General features: G+C 45.6%; 1 protein-coding gene across 1 annotated transcript in view; it reads right to left on the reverse strand.

The window, feature by feature from the left end:
• Pcid2 (PCI domain-containing protein 2) overlaps positions 1 to 17,359 on the reverse strand; it is a 48,623-nt gene that overhangs the window by 20,850 nt on the left and 10,414 nt on the right. The window contains exons 7-9 of the mRNA XM_077698046.1: positions 13,301 to 13,376; positions 10,650 to 10,744; positions 4,592 to 4,638 (exon numbers count right to left, since the gene is read on the reverse strand). Of these exons, the coding sequence (XP_077554172.1) occupies positions 4,592 to 4,638; positions 10,650 to 10,744; positions 13,301 to 13,376 (218 nt within the window). The remainder of the gene's footprint in view (positions 1 to 4,591; positions 4,639 to 10,649; positions 10,745 to 13,300; positions 13,377 to 17,359) is intronic.

Below are 17,359 nucleotides of genomic sequence, written 5' to 3' on the forward strand. Positions count from 1 at the left end.
CCAAAGCAGTTCCCGACTGGTTTTGGTTTGTGACAGAAACGCATTTTCTACAGTCCATTTCTTCGCATGACCTCCATGGTTGAGTGTGGTGAACCATGATTACCAAGCATGCAGGCATATTGGCGTCCCCTTCCTTATGCTTCATTTGTTTGCAAACATGAGCAAACGCTTTGACTGGAGAACTCTGACCGACCGTGGACAGTACAGTCCAACTCGGTATCCAGAAGTGAATTTTGTCAGCGCTGCAGTTTTGAGGGCATGCACTGATTTGTAAACTATTCTGGAGCTGAAAACTGGGCAGCACCATCGACACGTGAAGCGTGCTTACATAGCGCAGGCGTGGTATATTGAAAGAGCAGCATGCCCACACGCTTACGCGCACGATCGCTTATGCCGGCAAACTGGCTAACTGAACAGATCGCAGAAACAACGGAAAACCCCGCTGCATCAGTCTCACTTGGGCATACACACCGCAAACCACTCGCATCATTTGCTTTGAGACCTTGCTTCTCAAGCTTCCTAAAAATCCTATGCGGAAAATAAACTGGCGAGCTGCCGAAGGGAAAGAAAGAAAGGTGCCAATGAAGGGCTGTTGACGAGGACGCCATGTTTTTTTCGGAAGAGAACCTATGCGACGCGAGTGGGAAACGATCAACCGAAAAAACAAGAAAATCTAAATATAATGCTCTCTGTTTCACATATTCTGCCTAGGAATTTAGTTCCATTATCAATTCAAGGCTAAAAAATAAGAACTATATATTTTTGAACAGCTCAGGTTACAGCCAGCCAATTTTTTTTTTTTTAAACTACTACTAGCTGCACAACAAAACGGAGTGGTTCGGCTCGTAGCCCTGACTGCATTGCCACAAAGAGTTGCCCCCGAGTATAGGAGCAATTACTAACCAGCTACTATAAAAATCGGTCACGGCCAGTACAATTAGCTAGGCTTTTTTCAAACCCTTCGCTACAAGGCTCGTTTATTTAAAACTGCTCGTCAATTTGGATTGCCGCCTGACGTTCCCCAAGGCAGCTTCCCCATTTTTAATCATCTTAGTCTGGTCAGCGAAACAGCTGACATTTAATAATCTGACGAAGGACAGCTGTGAAACCAAAAGTTAGACCAGCTGGACTCCGCACGGCCACCAGCAAGATTGCACACAATGGATGGGAACCGTCCCCCTGCTTGCGGCATTTCTCACCTTTTTCATCGAACGGAACAGGAACGATGCATGCGTGGAAATAATAAATTCCAAACTTCACAGAACCCGAGTTCTTTATTACATAAAAAAAACTGTGACGAGGGGAGACTCAACCTCCGGGTGCGCCACTTAATAAGCACTGTCAGTGCGATAACAGTGGCTGAGTCGCTATTGCAGCTGTAGGGGCATCCCGGCCCAACGCGGACTGCGGTGAAGCTGTGCCAAAGGAAATAACTCGCATATACCTCGCATCCGCACCTCTACTTCAGCCCTGAAATTCTCGCATTTTTGGTGCAGGTTATACACGCGAAAATATGGTACCGTATTTATTCGAATCTAAGCCGATAGTTTTTTTGAAAGACTGATATATCAAATTCCAGGGTCGGCTTGGATTCGAGGATTTTGAAAAACGCGCCAATTTCCAAGTGAAATTCAGGGAAGTGGCACGCAGCTAGCGCCACCCAGAAAAGAAAGTATTGTAGCCATTACTAGACGAGCCAGTTTTAAGGGGCCACAGCTGGGGACGATGCCGCCATTTCGTGCGGTGTGGCGTTTGGTTTTGACAGAGCAATGGCACCAAACACGCAGTGCCATTATACAGTAATACCTCGTTAACTAGAAGCAGTAAAAACCGGGAAATATTTCGAGATAAGCGGATTTTCGAGATAAGCAAAGTTACGCGAATTGCCATGAAATATCGAGTCCTCTGCAATAAAACCACTACTACTTACTATCTTTTAAACAGCGGCCTCCAATCTTGCTTTTCGTGAAGGTTTGAAAGAGAGAGGAAAAAAAAAAAAAGCACACGAGACGTTCACCGGCTGGGTTTTGTGGCACTGCAATTTTACTTAGCAGGAAATTACTGCGTAATGCTGGTGTGCTTTGCGGTCGCACTCGGGCAGTCCTCTAGCTGAGCTGCTTGACGTATTGCTATAAGCCGATCTTCCCCACCGCTGCTCGCCATTGGGTTTTTTTCCGCACGAAACACCTGTATCTTCTAGTACACTGCACCCAACGTTTTTAGATTAGTTCTAAAAACGTTGACTGTACCTCTACGAATGTCTGTACCGTCACATGACGTGCCACAGGGTTGTTTGACGGAGTTGATATGCGTTTAGGCTCAGACCTCACGTTCGGGGAATACATCGGCTTTGTGGCACGCGCGGCTAAACGAGATCGAGGGACTCATCGCGCCAATCTCGTGAAACGGTCTGCGGCTGCGAAATTTTCGTTCCACTTTCAGTCAAGGTTTCGAGATATACGCAGTTTGGCCCGAAAATACTTTGAAAGTAAGGGCAACAAATACACTGGTCGTACAGGAAACGGTTCGGTGCCGCGGAAAATTTCGACTTAGCCGATTTTTCGAGATATGCGAGTTCGAGTTAACGAGGTATTACTGTAGTGCCGCTTTTTTAAAAGAAATGTTGTTTTAGCCGCGGAGTTGTCGTCAAACGTTCAAGCCAGGCGGGACTTCGGCGTGGATGAAAAAAATGTCCGTCGTTGGAGGACGCAACGGGAGAGGATATTTGCGTGCGCTGCAACGAGGATGGCATTCAGAGGCTAGCAGCGATGATGACTCAGAATGAGCACCGCATCTTCATGTTCAATAAACGTGTTTTCTTTTTGTGAACGCTGACAACGCCTTTTTGTTTGGCCTACATTCGAGGTAAGTTTTTTTTTCTTCGTGGCTTCGGACTATCGGGGGTCGGCTTAGAATCGGGGCCGGCCTAGATTTGAATAAATACGGTACTTGACAGTACTTGACGGCCCTTGAATGTATCGCTGTGCCAAGCCCTACCGAACACAACTGGTATGGGGGATACCGTTGCCTGCCTCAGCTTGCATTCGTATGGGCTGGCTGGTTGACTCGCCGAATTATTGTTCACGGTAGCGCAACATTTTGCGCATGCTAAGCACTAGCTAGCGCTCTACGACCACTCTCTACTATTCTGAATGGCGTTCGGTGTGATACAAATTAAAATTATTTTGCATCTATCGATATACTTTCTTGAAAAGTTCCCCTGCAGCTGTGAGCAGCATGCAAGGCTATCTGTCTGCAAAGCTCATTCCCCGCCGTGTGGTTGCTGAAGACAGTACCAAATGTGAATGCCGATTTGCCCCGATTCGAGTGGTGTCGTCGTTGCTAGCCGAATGCGGTTCTTGAACTTTGTGCCACTCTACTGTGAAATGTCGAATATCCCAGCCAAAGCAATCCTTGATATTTGAGTTGGAGCACGCATATCCGGCTGTGTATTTGTAAAAGCAAAGTCACCAACTGGTGTTCTTCGACTTCAGCTAAACGCAACGTGGAAAGACGTTTCAGTTCTTTGCCAATACAAAACATTCCAGTCGAAAGATTCTGCTCAGCTCAGCAGCACAGCCCCTTAATTCCAAGCCACTGCAAGGAAGCTACCGTATAATGCGGAATATAGGTCGAGGCGGAATATAGGTCGACCCCCTTACCTTGTAGCCGAAAAATGCAAAAAAATAATTAGGTACCAACCATTGTTTTATTGAGACTATAACTTGTTTCGTCTCAGATTACTCATTTAAAACTGTCTGGAGTATCGTCGGACGACTGCTTATGGCTCGCTGTCGCCCACCCAGCAGGTCGTCCTCGGTGCAGTCCAGGGAATTGCTTATGCAGCACTTAAACACTCGCAAGACCATGTCATCGTGAAGCGAGCGCAAAGCATGGGACACTCGTGTGCAGACCGTAGCAACAGCCAGTGTGTGCAGGCGGTCAGCAAACATCTTGGGGTATCCATTCGTAGAGACATCGCACGACGCTAGCGGACAAAATTTGCCCCTTTGTACAGCAGCACAGGTGCACAGAGCAGCGCCCATGAAGCGAGGTCTTCCGAGCGTTGCATACCGAGAGCTGCCCCTTCAGCTAACGCCGCTAGCAACACTTCTTGGTGATACCGAACTGGCGCAAGGCAGACACGTCATTGGCCTTGGAAAACTCCCACCCTTTCTTTAAATGCTGCTGTGAACTGGCACCAAGTGCCTAAACTCATTTTGAGCAAAAAGAAAATAGCACGCACACACTCCCCGACAGTGAGAGAAGCAACAAAACAAAGATGGCGTCGCGTCTGATTGATGGTGGTGGCGATGGTGCCTTTGGGGTTTGGATGGGCTCGATGGGCTGCCCGGTCACCAGATGACAACTGCCAAATGACTGCAATATAGGTCGAGGGGTGACTTTTCGGCAAATTTTTCTGTAAAAAATCTCGACCTATATTCCGCATTATACGGTACAACATGTACGGCACAAAAAGGATAAGGCCCTGTCATCAAAAGCTATAACATCAAAGCTTTCTTTAATTAAAAATTGTGTACCACAAAATGGCATAAGGAAAGAAAAATTGGAAGGACTAAAGGAGACTCACCATTTTTGAAGTCACTATCAAACATTGCCTTTTGGCCCACGTAGTACCTGAAACATAAAACAGCGTGCACCTCTTATTAGAACATACTTGCAAGCTGGGTGGCTAGTCACGATACCCCAAAGCATGCCTCCCGCCCCCGCAACAGAAACATGTAATGTACTAAAGAAATTAGTTTTTACACCGAAGCTGTCAGTGGTGTGTCATCGAAATCTTTTTTGACCCATAGTCAGTGACACAAAAAAAAGAAAACAGAAAACCCTGTTTTTTTTTTTATTCCGCCATTCATGTTGATGAGGAGTAGATGATATGAACTGTTTCGTGATTCCGTCGACCAAGAGTGCATGAGGAATGACATCCGTGAATGCCAACAAGCAGATAGATGACCGTTGCTACTTTGTATGGTTTGCCCACTGACATGTTGCAACTCTTTAATCAAACCATGGCCAGCTTTGCTGGAGGACTACCATCTGATAAGAAGTCAATATGTGCAGCTTTCATTTTCCTAACCCTGCTTCAATGTTGAAATGAGCATATACACATACAGAACTAAAATGCAGCAAATAATATATTCTACCTTTTACAGGAGTGTGTGAAAATGTAAAACTTCCGAATATCAAAGCAAATTATGCTATATTTCATTTGGCTTCAAATCTAACAGCACTATTACTTAGGCAACTAAGAACGTATTTTCAATGTCTTTTGAAGGTCCAAAACACTGAAGGACAGTTGCTGCAATTAACGAGGACATGTAAAATTAGGCCTTGTGGAAAACGAAAAATGCCCGGCTCAATCACATGCAAAATATACCGTATTTACTCGCGTAATCCTCGCACTCGCGTAATCCTCGCACCGCCACCAAAACTTGAATTTTTTGGTTCCTCGCAAATTTCCTCGCACCCCCAACTTTGCAGCGGCGAAAGTTGCCTGGTCGCCAAACCCGCATGGTGCACGCGCTCTCCAATGCGCGCCCTCCCCCGCCGCCTCTCCGTTCGGCGGAGAGCGCTGTGCATCCAAGGCCATCCAGGCGCCCTAACAACCGCGCATGTTCCGCGCATGTTTCGCATGCGCGCAACTAGACGGTGTTCGCGCAGCCCGCTGTCGTGTCGTCATGTCACCGTCGTCGTGGTCCCGCGTCCCGCCGTTGAGCGGCAGCAGTCAGTGAGTCACTCGCGTCAGTGGTGGATAGCTCGCTGCCGTTTTGAGAACTTTTTGATCCAATTGTTTTGTGCTTGGTGCCGCTTCACCATGGGGAGGAACGCCAGCTACACTGCCGCTTTCAAATTGAAAGCGAAAGAGTACGCGATCGACCACGGCAACCGTGCCGCAGGCAGGCACTTCGGCGTCACCGACTTTAACGTGCGTTACTGGAGCAGGGCATGCACATACGACGACGAGATAGGGCGCGCGCCAGAAAGCAAAGGCGGCAATTTCATGATCACTGATCGACGGGAGACTGTTTACGTTGTAAATAATAAAATAAAAAGAAATAGCTGCTGTTGGCAACACTGAGCTTACCTATACAAAAAACGACCGCTACATTTAGCGGGACTGGCATAAGGCAAATTGGCAACACTGTGCACCGGATTTTTTTTTTTCCCGCATAATTCTCGCACCTCTAACTTTGCATTGACTTTTCCGAAAAAAAAGTGCGAGGATTATGCGAGTAAATACGGTATTCTTTGCAAGAAGTCAGAACTTTTCGGGCATCAGATATGTATCACACTTTGAGCATGTATGATTAGGTGGCGTAATCCTGCACTGATGAGCTTTCCCACACTGCTACGGTGACATGTGGCTAAAGGGCTAAAAGGCAAAAGGAGAGTACTTTTGGGTAAAGCCCCTTCATCATGGCGACCACTTAAGTGCAGAGCACTTTAGGGGCTCGCCTTGTCGTCTGAGCTTGCTGTAACGCTCGATGTCAAGTGACTGCTGGAATCAGGCGGCGCAGCGAGATAACGGACCCAAGTAGAGCCTGGCGTATCATTGTAGGGCGTCCTGCAGAGGCCTTGAAAACCAAGCGGTTTAAATAGTCATAACCGTTCAAAACTTGTGAACCGCTGGCACTTGTCATACATCTCCCCGTTGTTTAGCGCAAAGAAAACTGCAGGTACATTTGAGGCAAAATATATTTGAGGAACAGACAGCGCCTGTGTTCATTTAGTTCAGAACGGTCGTTCGGTTGGTTTTTGCAATAGTGAGTGAAAAAAAGTTGCTGTCCAACACCGGCACGTGCGGGAGGAAAAGCAAGCACAAAAAGAACAGAACTCCCGTTGGCGCTGTTTCAAGCAGGGGGTGCGCGAGTACTGCGAAGGCGGGAAATTTGAACTGCATTGGATGGCAGCAGTGAGCGGATAACAGCGCTACAGCCCTGGCAAATCACTGCTCTGCACTTCCGACAGCTTTTACATTGAGTGGAACAGCTTCAATTTTTTTAAGTAGCGCCATCCTTTGGAAAGTGCTGCCGCCTAGTTCCGCTTTCACCAGATCCGGAAAACCTATTCCCTGCCGCCTCTGGCGTTCGGCATCGGGCGAGAACAGTCACTGGCGGTAAATACATGCACACTTATACGCGCTTTCCGAGTGCCTTTTGGCTGTCCCCACTGACTTTCTGCACTGCAAAATAACAATGCGCATATCACATAACAATGCGTGATATGGCTCCGCACTAAAAGCATAGCTCTCACTGTTAAGGGGGGACGCGGGTCTTAGAATGGTCCAAAATCGCGAAAATACGCATTTTGGGAAAAACACATTTTTGAAGTCTTTATACCTTCAAGCACCTACTCTAAAAGTTTCACTGCTGAATTTGATCGGGAATAATCTCAAAAACGACTTTGAAAACGCAGCGGGAGCCGCAAAACGCCGAAAACCGGGCTAAAAAAGCTTGAACTTCGCGCGCGCGCCACACTCGAAGCAGACTGCCGGCGGCGGCCATCTTGGGCTCGCTTTGTAGCTGATTTCTTTGTGCGTATTTTGCGCCATCTCAAAATGGCGTCGCATGGGGAGAACGGTCGTTTCGGAGCCGCTGATTGGCAGGAGCACGCGCGCTCGAGTCGAGCCCCCCGTTCCGCGTCTCTGATTGGCGGCGCCGTTGAGCCGCCATTTTTTTTTTTCGTTTTGTTTTTGCAGGCGCGCGTTCGCTTCCGCAGTATTTTCAATTCGGGTGCGTTTTCTCTGCCGTTAGTGACTGCGATTCTGTCACAACGTCTTTATGTCTCGTGCCACAATGCCTGGAGACCTTTACCTCAAGGAACTACGCGCTGCAAGCGTACGAAAACACGATGGAAGACGCCGTAGACGGCGGTGCCGAGATCGCCTGTCACGTACGAACCTGGTCCGAGAAGCGCCGCGTGGAAACGTCCAGATTTAGTTAGCTGTTGTGCTTTGGTTATATTTGTGGGGAAAAAAAAAAAGTCTGCAGCACAATATGTTTGTGCTTTTCTTTAGTTTGCATCGACGTTGAAGGAAGTGCAAAGAAGGAACTACCGCACGTGAAGGTTCAGCAAAAAGTGCAGTTTTCCAGCGCTGTTTACAAAAGTTTTTCATTACTTGCATAGAGCCTTCCTGGTTATTTTTGGGGTACGGTCGCATACTGTTTTTTTTTCTTTAGGAACAGAGTGACATGGCGCTTTTTATATTGGGCCATGCTGTAGCAAGAGTTAGAAACTAGATTTTCCTTTCTTAGTTTGCAACATCATGCTCTGCCTTACTGAGTGTTTCACTATCAGGCTTTTGACCTAGTATGATAAGACTGGTATGATTTAATTTGCAATAAATAGATCTAGCAGGTGATGCTGTTTGTATGATGCTGTTTGTATCACTCTGGTATCCATCGCCAAATCGAAGTCCACCTGCAGCTCTACAGTTTATTTTGTAAGGTCACGCTCTTCCTTGCGGGGTGTTTCCTTATCTTACTCTTTAGCCAGGATAACAAGACTGGTATAATTTCATTTGTATTGAATTGGTCTAGCAGCTGATGCTATTTGTATCACTGAAGCATTGATCACCAAAGTGCATTTCACCTACAGCCTTGCTGTAGGTTTGAGATGCATAGCAGGACAATCTCTAGTTCTGGGTGGCTGCTGTGCTTTAGTCTCATTGGTAGCACAAAAATAACAGCAGCACATGGTATTTGTGCCTTTCTGTATTCTGTAAAGACACTGAAAGAAAAGGTGAATTAGGATATACAGTTTCTGAAGTGTAACAGTAGAAAATTTAATTTTCCTTTGCAATTTGTACGGTATTCGTGCGAATTTATGTCAATCTTTCCAGAGTTATTTTTGTGTTACAGTCACATAGTTGGTATGCTTTTCTTCGTGAAGAATAGAGCTACAAAATGATGCTATTTATATTGTTCTAGCTATGCTGTAGCAAAAGTTACCGTGATCTAAAACTTCAAATGCATTTTTCTCGGTTTCTTTTTTTGCAAGACCAAGCTCTGCCTTACGGGGGTTTTTGTAATGTTGCTCTTAGGCTAGGATGACAAGACTGGTACCATTGTATTCGTATTGAATTGATCTAGGGGGTGATGCTATTTTTATTGCTCTGTCATTGTTTACCTATTTGCAAAAATTAATAAAAATGAGGCAATTTTATACGAATTATTGATATCAAATGTTCACCTCTTTCATGCTTTGCAAAAGTCTTCGAAATGAATAAAAATAGCATAGCCCCCCAGAGTAGACCTTTGGCATTAAGTCCGTATAAATCATCATTGAGTTTGCTAAAGGGAAATTGCTCTAAACCCCCGTAAGAAATGCCTCAAAAAATAAATTTCAAAGTGTTGTATTTCTTGAACAAATGAAGCTATGTTAAAACTAATTACATATTTGAAATCAGTATAAAAAACTGCTTAAGACTGCCAATTTTCATCTAGCTGGCACTAATAATAAAAAAAATTGTCTCAAGACCCACCTCCCCCCTTAACTGCACGATAGCATTCAAGCGATGTGATCAAATGGAACAAAAGGCTCCACTGCAATTGCCCAGTAATGTTTTCTGGCGGTGGCTTCGGCTGACGTCCACAAATCGCATAAATGAGATTCAGTGACATCGTAGAGAAGTCGCTGGAAAGTGGTTGCTCCATCTGCTTCCCTTAATAGCGCCTATTGTTTTGTTTTTGTAGTTCTTTTCTTGCTCCTCAAGCTCTATTCCTGTCTTTTCAATACCCTTTCTTTCTCTTTAAATCCCTCCTTCCCCACTCCCCATGCGTAGGGCAGCCAACCGGACTGTAACCTGGTTAACCTCCCTGCCTTTCATGCACTGTATTATCCTTCCTTCCTTCAATTATTTCTATAAAGTTTGCAACAAAATTGGTGTCACTGTGATGGAGTTAAAACTGTCTTTTTAAAGGTGAAGGCAGTGCAGCCCGGCCGTTCTGGAGCGCGTCGTGTGCGTGTTCCTGCAGCTGGTTCCGCAAAGCAGCTTCATTACGGCTCCAGACGAGAGGTGTTTGGACACAGAAGACGACTGTGTTGAGTGCCTCGAAAGCGAATTTAGAGAGCTGTCAGCATCCCCATGTGCCATGCCGGGTTGCACAATAGCACGTGATTTTCACAAGTGCTGACGACAATACGTAGGCTGTGGTGGATCGCAATGATTCAGGAATCGCGGCAGGGATCGCCAGCTCTGAAGGACCCTACTAGCTACCCTGATGTTTCCTACTGCCTACCACAGTGGACGGCGCCAAACTTCCTCATTTGGATGGTGTTAGTAAGCTTGGAAACAGCTTGGTTAACTTCGTGACACAGAAGAAGACGCAAGCGAAGCTCCCATCCTATTTTCATACTAAATAAAGTGCGGCGGTCGTCGTGCTGTGTTTCACATCTCCCCTGCTTTGAGGAACAAAAATCGGCAAGTTACCGCTTGTCACAATCTCGGAAAGCTCTCAGCGATTTGCGGGGTTATCAGATAAGCTTTCGATGGGGATATTTGATACTTTAAGTTATCAATAAATTGAACATTTCATGATATATACGGGTTCGACTGTAGATGCTAGAGCCAAGAAACTTTTCTATGCCATTTACAGCCCACACGGCAGCTACGAAACAGAGCCTACCTGTAGGTGACCACTTGTGAGATGCTGAAGTGGTCCTTGAGTGCCGAGCTCTCGATGGCCCGAATCAGGGGCTTGCACAGGTGAAGCTTGTTTACCTGCACGCACACCACACACAAAGTGTTTCTTTGTTGTTGGAGCATGCATCAACACAAGAGCACTGGTATATGAGCTCAGAACCCCCTCTTACATAAAAAAACTAAAGGCTACAATGGACCATAAAGGAGCACAAAGCGTTCCAAAAATGTCAAACGAGAGTCATGCTTATTCCAAAGTTCGCCAATGGCTACCGTTTCAGCTTTTGGTGGCAGCCAGTAGGGGCTATCACAATACCGTTTGAATTCAACCTGCCCAAAAAGAGCCTTCTTGAGTCTTGCTGCAACGTGCTAAGGCCATTTGCACTTCCGCAAATTTTACCCGCCGCGGTGGCTGGCTAAGGCGTTGTGCTGCTGAGCACGAGGTCGCGGGTTCGATTCCCGGCCGCGGCGGCCGCTTTTCTGGTGGAGGCGAAAAGCAACAACGCCCGTGTGTACGAGATTTCGGCGCACGTTAAAGATCCCCAGGTGGTCAAAATTAATCCGGAGCCCTCCACTACAGCGCGCCTCATCGCCTGCGTTGCGTCGGCGCGTTAAACCCTACAATCAATCAATCAATCAATCACTTCCGCAAATCTAATTATTTTGCCTTTTTTGATGCAATATAGCAGGGAAGGCCCCTCAAAACTTTGCTGTTTACCTTAAGCAGCACTGTCTATTGTAATTGTTCGTGCTTTTTCAACCCATGTCAATCAACCCATTCAGTCAACCCATGTCAAAGATACCCATTTCAGTCAACCCATGTCAAAGATAGCTGATAAACATCAAATGTCTCAGAACCTGCACAGGACGCGACAGTCAACAGCGTCATAGACTGATTGTAGGGTTTAACGCGCCAATGCAACGCAGGCGATGAGGCGCGCCGTAGTGGATGGCTCCGAATTAATTTTGACCTTCAATGTGCGCTGAAATCTCGTACACACTGGCGCTTTTGCTTCTCGCCTTCTTTAGAAAAGCAGCCACCACGGTCGGGAAACAAACCCATGCCCTTGTGCTCAGCAGCACAATGCCAACAGCGTCAGCTGTGAAGATTCTGCACTAGCTTATAACACATTTGCAAGGATGACCATCGGCTGAGTGTGCACTCCAAAATACTGACCCCCGTTTTTGAAACCTGGTCGTCGCGTTTCCTAGAACACCTGAAATACCACTTCATTTTTCGAGGAGTCAATGATCAACTTTCAGTACTGACATTCCTGCAGTGAAGCATTTGTTTGATTGGTAGCACCCCAAGGGTAAACTTTCGCCAGTTGCAACATCTCTTTCTTAACGGGGCCATGCAGACAAAATACAAGTTTGTTTTATTCGAAATATTTGGTGTTTCTTTGTGCCTCCAGCGCTTGTCCGGCAGCAAAGGATGCTTTATTCACTGAGAAATTACTCAATTTTGGTTAAAATATTGATTCTCCCACCAAATCGCGTGTTTCCTGACGTCTGTGATGATGTGACCACGACAGGCCTTCAAGCGAACGTTAGTGCGCTGTTTAGTCTGCAGCGAACTGCAAAACGCCTTGTTTACCGTCTGTCCTCCTAGATGGCGCCACCATACCGCTCAGGACCGCTGTCCGCCCTCAATTTGTTTCTGACCACCTTTGCACCTGGCTTGTTCTTGTTATGGTTGGTAGGAATCGTTTCGGAAAACGTGGGCATATGTTTGACAAATGGGGTCACATAAGACAATGTCGCTTACGCCAATCGGCCAGTGTCATGGAAGACAACTCCAAAGCAGCAGACTGCTGTGCAGCTAAAACAAGCATAGTGCGCCCAGTACCAACAGCAGTGTGCATCGGTACTTCTGTTTACGTGCATTCTCATAACTTTCATTGTTTGCCCCACCATTCTTACTGCTGTAAAATGAATATGCATTACACTTAAGTGAAAATAGCTCCTTCGGCAAGCTTGTAAGCCCTGCCTAATTTGCGTTTGCTTTTGCCGGCCTCAGCCAATCGCACAGCTGGGCTCATATGACATCATAGGCTCTGTTTCTGGAGATGAGCCAGTGGGTTGCAAGGCCATTCCCTTTTTTCCTCATTATATAGCTTATTTGACCAAAGTGTGTGTTAAAAGCGGTGTCAGTATGATTCTAATGAAGCAATATTTAGAATGAACCAAGCTTGTGTTTTGTCTGCATGGCCCCCGTTCAAATACTCACATGCTTTTTAATTGAACTCCCAGCCGCAGAAGCCATTTTTCTGCGAAGAAGAAACACAATTCCCAGATGCACAATGTTTTGTGCACATTGGAGTAACTCCCAGCAGTTCAAATAATTCCCAAATCTTCCTTACAGTACATCTCAAATGGCTGTGTTTTCGTTTTTTTTTTTTAACCGCACATAAAAACCCCTCATCCTCAGCTTCTTGTATAGGGTAAATAAGTGCCCACAGCCACAACAAAATCGTAACTACTCTGACAAAACCTCCAGATAAAAGGCAGGTAAAGCTAATAACAAGCAAATGAGAGCACACATTATCCAAGGTATTTGTGTCCACAAGTACAGTATTTTTTTTTTAAGAGCAATGAATCGATGAGCGAGAGGGAGGCGTTCCCCCAGGTGCCAACCTTGAAGTAGATCTTGAACAGCTGGTTGACCAGGTTGAGCATGCCACGGCGCTTGGAGTTGTCCAGGGATGAACGGCTGACGCAAAGGGGAGAGGGAGAGGGGGCTCTCTTAGAGAGGCCGATGTTGAACATACCCACAGAGGAAAAGTTTAGACAGAGCACTCTGTGTTGCATGCTTCCAAAATTCACCTCCACTTTTCTGAAAAGTGGAGCGCGTCTTTGCCCTCTACCCCTGTGTCAAGATATTGTGGCTGTGTTAGTCCAAGGCCTCAGTGAGTCAGTACAGAGTGTACTAAGGCAAAATAGCAAGAAAGCGCCCCCCCCCTACTTGTGCAAGTGCCTGCCTCGACTTTTCTGGAGAATCAAAGTTGGCATGGAGTACAATTCAAGAGCCATAACCCCCTCCCTCCCTTCTCTGCTGGTGACATCTTCACCGGGAAGTTTTGAAGTTTTTCTTTTTTCATCCTCGAGTCGCCCTTGTACTTTAGCGAAAACTTGAGAGAAGCCGAATAAAACTTCAAGCCCATTTGAACGGTACGAGAAAAAAAAAGGAGACCAAAGCTAGCAACACAAAGAGAGACGAACGGGCACTCACTTCAAACACCTAATTTTTCAAGCATCCAAGCAGTTTTATATCCGAAATATCCCCCAAAACTCTAAAAGGGCAAGGAAATTACAAACAAACAATCTCTGTGAGTGAAACTTGCTAAAAAAAAGAAATCACCCAAAAATTTCATTTTTTTTTTAACGGCCAGTGACAGGAACAGAATGCTGATGCGTTCATCTCTGGCTCTGTTTATCTAGTGGGCTTCTGTAACCTTTCCCTCAGTTTTACAAGAGGCTCGCTTCAGGAACTTTGTTTTTCCAGTTGTAGTGGACACCAATATAGGGCAGACAGGCTGGTGTGTTTCAATGACCAGGCATGTGAGTACAGACACAAATTTAGGCAGGCACACGGGTTATCATTTTGGAAGACGCAGGCTTTCTACTTTAGAGGCCAACTGTACTAAGCTGCTTCGCATTATCGCGCACAGAGCCGCAGGTGTTGCATTCGTTGCGCAATCCCGGAGAGGAGAGGAGCGTCGGAGAGGAGAGGTGGAATGCCGGAGAGGAGATGAGACAAGGAGAGAAGGGGGAGGAGGATGCGCATAGGCAGTGGGGGTGTGGACACCGCACAACGGCGGAGGGAACAGGCGCGACCATAAGCTGCCCCGCATCTCAACAAAAAAAAAGGCGGCCATTACTGGCAGCAGGACATGACGCAAGTGACGGAACAGAGGCGGGCGCGCCGGTACCAGTAGCTGCGCACAGCAGCCTCCTAATGGGAGTGGTAGCATCGTGTTTCGCATTGTTATTTACACAGAATAACTCACAATTATGTTTGCCCAGACTAATGAAGTTAGGCGCAATTCCGACGCCGCATTGCTATCAATCGAGATGAAGTAGACCACCGGGCAGTTATTTTTGCATCAGAACAACTGCCAGAGTAGCAATCCTTGGCATTGCGAGTAAGTAAAAGAAGCGGGTACAGATTTACAAACGCACTTCCTCGTACAATATGGAAAAGCAGCTTTGGTTAGCCGGAAGGAACAAACCGCACAAGGGCGGAGATCAATCACTAACTATTTTTACTACGTCATTACATGCAAACAGATTTGTAAATATCCACCCAGTACTTTTCACCTCCCTGCATATTGAGATCGAATTGCAAAATTCGACTGAAACTCCATGTCAGCTTCCACAACTAGATGACGCACTGAAACATTAAAAAAGCTACCCTTCTACTACCACTGTTTTATATACTTTCACATAACATGTGCAGTTGATAACATTTTACTTCCCAGTAAACCCAATCTAACACTTTACAAAAGTAAATACTTTATTTCAATATTCAAAATTAATCCGGAGCGCTCCACTCCAGCGTGCCTCATCGCTGTACAGCACGAGCGCGTTAAATCTCCTAACCAATCTCTGAATTTTGCAATTAAAACAATTGTAGTTTATCCTTTCTTTTTGGAGAGGAACAGTTTTGTTAGCTTTCGCACTTCGCAAAGATGACAGCCGATCTTTGTGAGAGTTCGTTATCGTTACCATGAGCAAGGCTGATTTCGGTTCACTTGGCGAGTGAGGCAAAAGTCATACAAATATTTATACCTGCTCGTAGAACCGTTAAGTTATAATACTTTTGAAGGGGTCTAAGGGGTGGATGCGGCATTCGGCCAGCCCAAATATGGCAAATATTGGACGTGGAAGTGCAAGTGGTCAAGAATTTATAAAAGATCATTTGTGGTCACAGATACAATCGGAATGATAAATGTGCAGGCAAGTGCTCGTTTCGCGCTATTTTTTGGAGTAAAAATATTATTTTCAAGTAAAAAAAAAGTTTCACTAACTCCAGAACCATCGCAAGCGTGCGTGTAGTTTGTGGGCTTCTATCTCTTTTGCTACGATGAAAAAATAGCTCATATTGCTTGTGATGCTGTGATACCGACTGTGGTAATGCTAAAGGTGGCACAACAGGGCGGTGTACCAGAAAAACCCCCGGCGGATTATCACCTTTTCCTGACAGAGCACCGTGCAAGACGCATGAAAGTCGCAAGCTCCAAGAGCAGGTTCCTCTTCTCCATCACAGTCCACTCGGGAGTTTCATACTATATAGTATACTAAAGGGAAACCTGGCACTGCAATCGCGAGTTGTCGAGAGTGTCACCATTGCAGCTAGTGACGTTCCTCACCTACTTGGGCTTGGCTAGCTACAAGGCCCCTTTTTTGTCTCGAAGCCAAAATCAACAAAAATGGCAACATTTTTTTCTTGTTAATCTTGCATGAATCTTCTAAACAATTCCTGACAAATAGATCTTTTTCGAGCTTCATTTTTATAATAACAAAACAAATCTGAGTAGTCTTTTACAGTAATATCATTGCTTTCTTGCAGCCAGAGCCAACTTCTCAGCCTGTTCATGAGCCCTGACAAGGACAACTAAAATGCGCCTGCCTGGTACATGACGGAATGCTCACTGAAGCGCGGCTCCCCTAGACAGTGGCGCCAGATTTACCTCTAGTATATATTAGTGTGTGTCAACCGATTCGTCCTCTACCAAGGACATCGAAAAGCGAACCCAGGCGTCCCGGAGCTAGCCTAAAATGCCAGACTCGACCAGCTTACTTTTATGAAGCAGCTTATTCAATTCGGCGACTCCGCGCCAAGTGCAAACATCGTCTGCTCAGAGCTACTTTGAACGACGGTATCTGGTGTGCTATGTGTGCTTATGAGGCTTAGGATTTCGCCATAGTGATTTCAAGTGCATAAACTACTTATTTAGATCGAATTCGCGTAAAGAAAAATTTGAGTGCAGTTGGCTTTTCAGCTTCCAAGTCCTGTTGTGGCAGAATTCACTTCTGAACCACATTTGTACCAACTTGTGAGAAACCGAAACATGCATGACAGAAACCTTCCTTCCCCACCCAGCCTCATCTTTTTATTTTACGGCCTTTTTTTATCCCTGAGGTATTTCTGCCACATTTTACTTTTGTGACAAGGCTCTCTACCGCAACAGGAATGTTTTTTTTATTTTTGGAAAAGGCACCCTTTTTAAGTGCTGCTCCTTGTTTTTTTCATACAACAGGCAACAACTTTATGTGCACATGACTTTTCTAAAGCAAGATGCAGGCAGTTTTTCGCCAATCAAAAATTACCTTCGCTATATCTTCATACATGCACTGTTTTTCTTTCTTGTAATGAGTGTTCACTAAAAAAAAATCTGCTGGAATTGTGGGTCTATTTTTTTTGTCTAAAAAAACAAGGCATGCACGAAAAGGGGGCAAACTACATGACCACTGGTTTCTTCTTGTGTTTTTCTTTCCTTCTTTTTTATTACGCTACTTTTTTTTTTAATATTCGTCCTTTCGTTTATGGACACATTAGGAAGGCGTGTACCACACGAGTGGTGTGTACAATGTTGCTATCAATGGAAAGCATACCACGAGTTTGGGCGGTTAGCTTCATTAGTACACAAAGTTAAACAATCACAAGGTCTGGAGCAGTTCCGTGCAGCAACA

The sequence above is a fragment of the Haemaphysalis longicornis genome, unplaced genomic scaffold, assembly GCF_048455015.1.
Source record: "Haemaphysalis longicornis isolate Haplotype H1 unplaced genomic scaffold, Haemaphysalis longicornis Haplotype H1 scaffold_2, whole genome shotgun sequence".
NCBI lineage: Eukaryota > Metazoa > Arthropoda > Arachnida > Ixodida > Ixodidae > Haemaphysalis > Haemaphysalis longicornis.